This window comes from Juglans microcarpa x Juglans regia, chromosome 4D, assembly GCF_004785595.1.
Source record: "Juglans microcarpa x Juglans regia isolate MS1-56 chromosome 4D, Jm3101_v1.0, whole genome shotgun sequence".
Classification (NCBI taxonomy): domain Eukaryota; kingdom Viridiplantae; phylum Streptophyta; class Magnoliopsida; order Fagales; family Juglandaceae; genus Juglans; species Juglans microcarpa x Juglans regia.
Window position 1 is genome coordinate 29,976,930 of NC_054600.1, and position 9,917 is coordinate 29,986,846.

Here is a 9,917-nt window from a genome sequence, read left to right on the forward strand (position 1 = left end):
CCGCCGGCGCGAAATCGGCCGAAGTCAATAAAAAAAAAAAAAAAAAAAAAAGAAAAAGTGAGAGAGAGAACGAGGGAAATATGCAGAAGGGAGGAAAAATGAAACAAAAAAGAGCCGAAGCCTTTGCTCGAGCTGAACCCAAGGCCCATCCTCGGAACGATTTCGTTTGTGGTCGCCGCCGTGGATTGAAGAATCGGTTGTTACGGTCGCCGTTTGTCACACATTCCGAACCTGAGTCGCCGTCGACGAGGGTCTCACTGAACCGGTTGTAAGTAGATATTTTGTTTACCATTTTCCAGTTTCCACTCTCACACAAAACGCTTTACTCTCACTAGAACTCAAAGCCACACACACACACTTTACAACATCTCTCTAGACTCTCATTACCTATCAGGTCCATTTATGCTAATGGACTAGGGTTTTTAGTGATGCTGAAGCTTAAACGTTGCCGTTCTGAACTATTCTAAGGGATCGCTTTGAGCACAGATACAATGGGGAAGAATGTGTTGGTTATAGGTCTTGCTCTTTTGGTTCTATTTGGAGGTGTCTCGTCAGCTTCTACTATTCCTGCAAGTGAGTTAGCCTTTTTTGTTTGTGTTTCTATGTGAATATGAGCTTAACTGCTGAAGTGTTTTTTTCTCAATTACTTGATCTGAGTTTGCTATCTATCTTCTTTTTAAAGCAGAGATTGTTAGTGGGCTATTCTCAAATGTTGTGTCTGTGTTTACGAAACGGTTGTGGTCACTCAAACTCAAAGCAACAACCAAAACAGGTATAGATCTCTGGATGCAGCTACATTTTCTTTGTTTTATGTTCTGAGTCGTAGTCTTGATGGAGGGGTTTGTGTATATGTAATATGAAATGGTAGGCTTATCGGATTTGTGTGTGCAGCGTTTTCTAGCCTTCCGATGATGAAGTTTGAGAGTGGGTATACTGTGGAGACGGTGTTTGATGGAAACAAGCTTGGGATTGAGCCTTATTCGGTTGAGGTGTTGCCCAATGAAGAACTTTTGCTTCTGGACTTTGCTAATAGTAATATCTATAGAATATCGGCCTCTCTTTCTCTTTGTAAGTGGGTGCTTTTGGTCATGGCTTCCAAATATTGATTGGTTCATCTTGTTTTAATGAATTCATTTATGTTTTGCTCGAGATTTTTATTTTTTGTATTTTTTTCCGTTAAGTTACTGCGTCTGATGGTCATGCTATTCTGAAAATTTTAATGGGCTTGACTTGTTTATACAAAACTAACAACAAAACCTCTGATTCTTTTTAAATGATTTGGAATGTTAATTAATTCAGTTATAGTCTCGGTGTCCTATATAGGAGTCTCGAAATTAACATCTATGATGCAGAAAACAAAAAAATATCAATTAGTTTTCTTTAGCCGTTGAATTCTCCACTTTCTAACCATCTAGCAAAGTTGTAGAAGCTACAAGTCCTTTCTTTATATTGGAATCCCAAATGCACCATACTCTCTCAAGTTTTATTCAATTTATTATTTCTATTTGCTGGTTTCTGGAAAGATTAATACCAAGAATTTTCTATTAAAGAAAACTTTTACCAAAATAATGAGAGGCTTACATATATGTAACTACTAGAACATGATATTTTGATATCTGAACATACTGTGATGAATTTTTAGTACAATACTATGTTCAGTTTATATCTGAGTCTCATTATTATTGAAATTATAAGATTTCTTACCTAAAATGCCCAAACTTAGGCACTGTAATGTGTTTCATTTGCTACTATATTTACATTCTACCCCCATGATTCATAATCTATACTGGCTTGATGAATAAAATCATACTGCGATTCTTTCATATTTGACCATTCTAACATCTAAAATGAATGCTGAAGGCTTGTGCATCCCCATGATTAGTCTGGATGCTATTTCAGAACACTTGTTGCCAATCAAAACCATCTAAAATGAAAATTTTAATAGAGCGAATAGGAATCTGGGATGTTTATTTCTCTGCACTTCCAATTCTGCTATATCTAAGATATATGTCTTGCTTATCGCGCAATTATAATTATTCTTAAATTCGTGGGAAAACTGCAGACACCAGACCAAAGCTAGTTGCAGGATCACCTGAAGGTTATTCTGGACATGTAGATGGGAAACCCAGAGAGGCAAGGATGAACCAGCCAAAGGGGCTTACAGTTGATGACAGAGGAAACATTTATATTGCAGACATTATGAATATGGCTATTAGGAAGATAAGTGTTGCTGGTAAATACTTTATATTTATATTGTTCAAGCATTTACTCTGCAATATTAAAATCTCATTGCCAAATTTTCCCTTTGTCTCTCTCTCTTTTTTTTTTTCTTTCTTTTTAACTCTCAGGAAACATTTAGGATTTTATCTGATATGAAAATATTTTTTTGTTTTCTTATAATCATTAGAGAATCAATCAGCAGCCAGAAGATTATTTAAGTCCTCATTGAATATGATCTGGTTTTTTATACTTAAACCTATCTTATTTTACTCTCAATATTTGAATATGCCAACTACTAACATAAATATTTGAATATTTATTGGTTACAGATGCAATTTGAGTTGGATAGATTACAACCGGTGCAACTTGACTTTGATGGATCACAACCGGCGCAATGAATGGAATTCATGGATTTTGTGTATTGAATGTATTTGGCGGATGTAATTCATGGATTTTGTAATGCATCTTTTGTTTATTGAATGTAATTCATGGATTTTGTAATGGGTTTGTTGTGTATTCAATGTAATTCATGGATTTTGTAATGCATCTTTTGTGTATTGAATGTAATTCATGGATTTTGTAATGGGTTTGTTGTTAATTCAATGTCATTCATGGATTTGGAATTTGTAATTTTGTAATGGGTTTTTGTGATTTGAATGTAATTTATGGATGTATTTCATAGATTTTGTAATGGTTTGTTGTGGATGGCAGTAATTTAATGCGTGTTAAAAGCCAGCGCAGATTACATTTTATTGCTAGGCAGATTGCATTTCAAATGAGTGGCTTTTGATTGCATTTTATTGATTGCATTTATAATGCGTAAATCTGTTGGCATGTTAAAAACTAGAACTGCTGGAAATCTGTTGGCATATTGGCATGCGCAAATCTGTTGGCATGTTGACATGTTTAATGCACAAAAACTATTGGAAACAAGAGGTGGTAAAAAGCTAGATTTATATTCATTTCAACGGTTGCCTTCACCAAGACTTTATATACCAGCCACATTGTTTTGGATTCACATAAAGTAAAAAACACATACTTAAGTTATGTACTTACAAACCAAGTTCCGAAATTAATTAAATAATACTATTAAGTAACATGACACAACAACTAGAAAAAGCCCAATATAGTTGGAGTACCGTGCGTGAATGCCTTATTTCAACTTGTTGCTCCAGAAGCACCAACTTCTTCAAAACCCCATCATTTCTATTCAATAGTATAATCTCTCTTCTGGATTTCATCTGGATGAAGGCCACAAAAGTGTATATGTTATGCAGTGTAACCAAACAATTCAGGGAAGTAGAGGAAAAAGTATAAAGTGCAACATTTGGAGTAATGCATACCTTTAAGCAGTGCTAGAGCAAGGCTCTCAAAAAGCAATGAAACTATTACAATGAACAAGATAAAAACCTGCAGAAGAACAAAACAAAAAGAATAAATAGGGCCTAACAAGAATTATGAGCATTTTACATTATTGATAACAAGAGTGTTCCAATTCTTTTCCTAATTAACACTAAAGAAAATAAACTTGTTTTTATGTGCTGTCTTCACTTTTATGAAAAATGGTTAAGGTATCTGAAGATTCATTGATTACCATTGCCTTCAATATAACTTTTAAATGATAAGATCAGCAGTTAAAAAAAAAATCCATAAAAAACAGACCATATAATTGATCTACACATTTTACACATCAAGTATAATTTATCAAGAAAAGTCACAAATGTTAGCATGGAAAGTAAAATGCACATAAGTTGCATCAATAACCTCTCGCATCAGGTGGATAACAAGCACCACTGGGGTTTGGCCTATTGGAAAGGTGTAGCTACATAATTACAACCTAAAACAAGAGTGTAGATAACTCTCTTGTTCTTAAGTCACCCTTTTTCCAATAAAAAATGGTTGCTAACAACTGCACTGCATAATCTTTTCTCGACCAAGCAACCTCAGCAAATTAATTTTACTATTCCCTTGAGCTCCCCTCCCATCAAAGAAGCAAAAATATCGATATAGCTTATATATCATGCTAATTAGACTACCCATGAGTTACATAAATCCTTTTAGGTCGATCTAAAGCACATCAATACTTTTCCTGGAAAACCAATGCTTTAACTAAAAAAAAATCATAAAATTGTAATGAAAATAACTCATAAAGGTACATGCATAACCAATACCGTAGCATAATCACTTGCAATAAGATGAGCAGAGAGTAAATCTCCAAGAACGTGAATAGTAGTCTCAAAGATAGACACTGTCTTATTCTGCAAAAAGCCATAAAGAAAATCCAAAGTTATATAGCAGGTGACCAAAGCAATTCTAGCTGAAATTCTAGCTGAAATTTAAACGGAAAAAAAAAATATTGGCCTAAGCCTTTTGTGTTCTTCAACAAACTTTTGATTACTTAAAAAATATGTTAAAAGAAAATCTGAACGACATCAGTTATTAAGATACAGAGTATTACAATGTAAAATACATGCATATACAAAATGCAAGAAACTCGAACAATTCCACACAGCAAAATGAAAACTAGGATTACAGATATGGTGGAGAAGACAAACCGGCTTCGTAGCTCTGGTGGAAAAGACCAAGTGGGTTCTGGTGGAGAAAACCAAGAAGCCTTCCTGGGGAAGACGATGGGTCTAGATCGAGCGGGAGAAAGTGAAATCCGGAAGCCCCTTACTCGTTTCGACGCTGAACGAACCATGTGAACCAATCACATTCCAGATTTGGTGTTTGAAGAGGACAGGGCTTCGTGGGTTCGTGGTTCGGTGCAGAAGACCAAGTGATTCGACGATGTGGCTTCATGGGTCCGTGGTTCAGTGAAGACGACAAGGCTCCGTGGTTAGGTGAAGACGACAGGGCTCCGTGGTTCGTGGTTCGGTGAAGACGACAGGGCTTCGTGGGGGAAGATGATGGGAATCAATGGGGAGAAGATACTAATCGAGCGGGAGAAATTTCATTTTTTGTTGTGAAAATGAAATATGAGGAAAATGGGTACGAGTTTCGCTGTTTGATTTCAAAACAGACATGACGCCGTTTTCTATCGTGCCACGTAGGACACGATTCCGCGCCGATTCCCCAAACCGGTTGCAAGTAGAATTTTTGTTCACCAGATCGTCCGTCCGAGAGCGAAGCCGTCATCCTGTCTCTCAGAACTGAAAGAATGGGGTCAGCTGGGGAGAATGGATTCCTATGGCTAGCCTTGTATAGCATTAGCGGGTGACGATAATTTTGAAGAGACTTTTTCAATGCATTTGAATTTAATCCAGTAATGTTAGCTTACGGTCTGCAAGTTTTACTTATATTTTTAGAATTTATTATTAAAAATTATTATTTTTATATAAATTTTAAATTTAATTACTTTTTTAAAACAATTATGCGAGACTTAACACTATAAATATTATTTCGCTTTGTAATTATTATTATTTTTTATTTTGAAGGGATGGTAGATAAACTTTTATTTATCAGAGAGGGAGAAGTGTTGGGAGCAGGCAAATAGCTCTCGGCTTCGTTTATTTTCATAGGTGAAGTGAGATGAGATGATATGAGATGAGATGAGTTAAAATTATTTGACACAAACTATCAGATTCATCTATCTTGTCGACTATTCAACACTCTTCCTTGATAGATGTTCTGCACCTTGTGCTGGTTTTGAGAGCCCTCGGGCGGAGGCTCAGTGGGCTTTGTGCAATGGAAAAAATTTCCTTACATATTAGATAAGATGAGATGAGTTGAGAAGAATTGTAAAAACAAACGAGAGAGTTTATTTCAACTCATCTATCTAATTATTATAATTTTTTCAAATTTTTATATAAATTAAAATTAAAATTAAAATTTTTAAATCTTAAAATAATAATAATAAAAAAAATATTTTAAAAAAATATTTTTTTAATTTAAACTTTTGTTTCAACTTACTGTACAAACCATCACCGTATACAAGCCAAAAGATCCATATCCGTCCGATGTGATTCATAGCAGTGGTAAAAAGTAATTGCAGATCCCATCTTCGAGCCAGCGAAGAAGGCAGCTGGATGTCAGCAAAATGTAAGTAGTTTTGACCGCACGGTTATCGATCTCGTCTATCTGCCTCTTTAACAAATATCATGCCACGAAAAAAGGACCTTTTTTTCTCTCATTTTTTTTTTTTTTTCATCTCTGTTTGTTTCACGTTGTTTTCTCTTTCTATTATGAATTCTAATACGAATAGTCACTTTACGTATTTTTTGGGCACATTAATGTAATTAATTAAAATAATTATTTTATATTAAAAAAATATACAGATAATTACATTAGTAGAGTGTGCAAAAATATATACATAGAGTTTTTTATTTCTCTTAATTCAGTTCATAACTTTATTTTAGAATTTTTTTATGATAGAATTATTCAATTACTACTGTTAATAAATTATAATTTATTAGAAATTATATATTTTTTTAAAATATTGTAAACTAAAAGGATTAAATTCATCGTCATACGTGATTTAACGAAAATAAAAGTACTGCCTAAAAAATTATGGATGTTACATATTTTTTTTGTGGGTAGTGATGGGGTCATTATTCTTTGTTTGTAAGGTGAGAGCTATAACAATAGGTAGCATCGTTAAAGGAGCCCAACACAAAAACTCAGCAGGTTTGGAAAATTGTAGCCAACATGAGAGTGAATACAAAAACCGATTTCATCAAAAACAATAATCAACATAGAAAATTCCTTTTGATTCCATAAACAAGGTGTTGGGTTTCATGGCCCCTCAATCCAGCAAAGCCAAGAGCTTCACCGGGAAAAAAAAGAGCGAGGGCCCGCTTGAAAAGGCATGCCCCAAACATTCAAACAAATCCAATCACATTCACCTTTTACACAAGCATAGATGCATCAAATCACATAAACAGGTCACCTTGCCCATCTTTTCCCGCATCAAATCACATAAACAGGGCACCTTGCCCATCTTTTCCCCCTCACTCTACCTTGCTTTCAGCCTTTTCGAAACACCACCAAAGCATCCCATCGATAGCCAGGTCGCCTCAGACATCTCAGACCCACAAACTAGAACAAACTAGAGATAAACTTTTTTATAAGCAAAAAAAAAAAAAAAAAAAAAAAAAATTGCACAAGAATGAAGTAATACCACTGTTTTACACGCAGTCTTGAAGCAGCCCCCCTCCTCTCCTCTCCTCTTCCCAGCCTTTTTTTTTCATATCGTGGCATTGGTCTAATAACAGTCAGCTTTTTGTATGTAGCCCAAAGCTTTGCCTTTTTCTTTGTTTTTTTTTTTTTTCTTTTTTATTTCTCTTTTCCTGCTCTGTCTCTCCTTTCCTAAGGGAGATTCAGGCAAACCAAAATCATGTCCATCAAAGTATTGATTAAAGAAAGCTCATAAGACCAATAATCATCATTGTAAAAGCCATAATAGCTAAATCTTTGGAAAACTCTCAATAGTCAGAAATCTCTTTATCCAAGTTTATCATCAGGTATTCCATAACTTTGATCACAAGTACTGAACGTAAGCTTTCTTCTTTTGTCGGTAACTGCAGAAGTAACCGAAGATTTTTCTATAACATCAATCGGCCTCGATTGGGTCGGCAAAAGATCTGAAGAATTCACAGCCTTTGGGATTTTAAGAATCTCCATTTGTTCTCTTCGCATCATATTATAGCATGAAAATACATCGTCCTGTAATAGAAACAAGGTCCAAGACCCATTAACCGGAATCAGCTTCTTTCTTTGTTTGATGAATATATAATAGAGAAGACGAGTTCTACACTAATATATATGTATATATATGCTCAAGGGACTCACAACTTCAAGAAATCTACGATGAGAAATGGAATTCATCTTCAATTCCAATGCTCTTCTTGTGAATCTGTCGTCCAAAGCCAACAAGGCGGCGGCAGCAGCAACAGCAGACGGTCGATGGCCCATTAAATTGACCTCTACAATAAAGAGCATCATCATATATACATCAATACGGATATGTACATAAAACCAGATCAGTACAATGCCATCAATTCAAATATGTATAGATGTTCCTGGATGTACCTCTCATTATGGCTAAGATGATCTGCACAGTTCTAGACACTATATTGCTTGGCGGAGATTCCTCGTAAAACTTGTTGATGAAGAAATAAAGAAAAGCGAAAGGAGTGATTGAGCACATCCGCCATTCCAACGTGCTCAATACCAAAAGCTCCATTCTCTGAATGACTTCGCTGTCGAAGTTATAATCCTCTAATAGATACTCTGACAACACTGGAACTTTTAACTCATCCATCTTCGCAGCCAAAGAAAGACATGCTACTGAGAGCAATCTAATAGCCCACAAATTTTCACTCTGCACAACTTTTAAAAGTTCAATATATAACAAGAACGATGATTGATAATCGAAAGGATTGTGTTGAGGTTATTAAGTTTGGGGTAAAGAAATTTAAAAAAAAAAAAGACAAAGGAAAGGAAATGGAACCTACATCGATGGAACGCCTTGAAAGGAATCGATCGAAGTATATCATAGACAAATAAGCTGTTTGGAAGCGAAATCCGAATGCTGCTCTGGTCTGGATCCATTTACAAGAATAGAAAAATCAAGGCCGATTACAGTGGTGTTAGTTCAGCTCAATGAAAATAACAATTTAATTGAAAAAAAAGGGAATGGAATGAGACTAACTCTGAGAATCCATGTGATAGCTTCCAAGCGAGCACATTTGACCCAGTTTCCAAAGACCAAAGACTCACTTCTTTTGAACCCATGACAGGTTTCTCTTTCAAAAAACATCTCCATATACCCATCTTCATAGCCATCATAATTCTTAAAGTTAATGAACGTGTCCTCTTCCACCAGCTCTTCATCCAAGCGAGTCTCACTTTCCTGACAAAGGAGGCTAGAGAAAGAACCATCCATTTTAACTTTCTCCTTTTCCTCTCTCTCTCTCTCTCTCTCTCTCTGTATGTGAATCAAACAGAAAATCCAAGGCACTGTGAGAGAGATATATAAACTGCTAAATCCATGATTTGGAGAGAGAAAACGTGGTTTACCGCCATGACCAAAAGGCAGAAGTTGAGGGAGAGGTGGACATTGGAGATGGGGACGGGGAGCTATAATTTAGCAAAAGATGCGGGACTGTTTTCACGGTTGTAGATTGAGAAATAAAACGGGATAATCTTCCATTGTCTCTAAAATGCGGCGAAATTGTAGAAGTGTCCGTTTTTGGGTTGGGTGTGAGAAGTGATAGAGAGAGAGAGTTCTTTTGTATCGTCACTGTGCGGGATGACCATGTTTGACCGAGAAAGCCTTTGTTTTGGGGCACCAACAGCTTGGACTAGAGAGTAGGTCGGGGACTTGTTGCTGATACGCGAGTCTTCAGAGCGTGTGTAACACCGCCCAATGGAGAGCAGCTATGTAATTGTTTACGTACATGGTGTCGTACCCTTGGGGCTTGAGGCACAACCTGAGGTTCTCTGTGATTGGAGGGAGTTAGGATTCTATAAGGTAGGATCCAGATGGTCTCGTGACAAGTCAAATTTCATTAATTCAAGAACATCTAGATGCGCCATTGGATTGGATTTTACACTTGCAATAAACTTGCACGATCGAAATGTTTGCTGGATTCGATGGCCTTCACCTCTAATTTTGGTTGTTAGTGTTTATATATATATATATATATATATATATATAATTTTTTTTTCTTAAGATAAATGCTATGACCATAAAA

General features: G+C 35.8%; 1 protein-coding gene and 2 long non-coding RNA genes across 3 annotated transcripts; 1 reads left to right on the plus strand and 2 right to left on the minus strand.

Moving 5' to 3' along the window:
- The first annotated feature begins 918 nt into the window (after positions 1–918).
- Positions 919–2,412, plus strand: LOC121261367. Its single transcript, XR_005939878.1, has 2 exons — positions 919–1,068; positions 2,063–2,412. It is a non-coding gene; the product is annotated as an uncharacterized LOC121261367 (long non-coding RNA).
- A 745-nt stretch (positions 2,413–3,157) lies between these two features.
- LOC121259110 lies at positions 3,158–3,669 on the minus strand. The gene is made up of 2 exons (XR_005939512.1): positions 3,564–3,669; positions 3,158–3,461 (listed from the first exon to the last, which is right to left on the minus strand). It is a non-coding gene; the product is annotated as an uncharacterized LOC121259110 (long non-coding RNA).
- Positions 3,670–7,603: 3,934 nt separating this feature from the next.
- On the minus strand, positions 7,604–9,444 carry LOC121259202 (cyclin-D5-1-like). Its single transcript, XM_041160708.1, has 5 exons — positions 8,873–9,444; positions 8,676–8,762; positions 8,251–8,542; positions 8,011–8,144; positions 7,604–7,884 (listed from the first exon to the last, which is right to left on the minus strand). Exons 1-5 carry the CDS (start codon positions 9,104–9,106, stop codon positions 7,663–7,665), a joined length of 969 nt encoding a protein of 322 aa, XP_041016642.1. The 5' UTR covers positions 9,107–9,444; the 3' UTR covers positions 7,604–7,662.
- Between the last annotated feature and the right edge of the window lie 473 nt (positions 9,445–9,917).

Excerpts from the sequence above, each read along its gene's own strand:
- LOC121259202 (XM_041160708.1), bottom strand. The coding sequence starts at position 9,106 with ATGGATGGTTCTTTCTCTAGCCTCCTTTGTCAGGAAAGTGAGACTCGC. Across the intron at positions 8,763-8,872 it reads CTATCACATGGATTCTCAGA|ACCAGAGCAGCATTCGGATT; the intron begins GTTAGTCTCATT and ends AAATGGATCCAG. Across the intron at positions 8,145-8,250 it reads CATCTTAGCCATAATGAGAG|AGGTCAATTTAATGGGCCAT; the intron begins GTACATCCAGGA and ends TCTTTATTGTAG.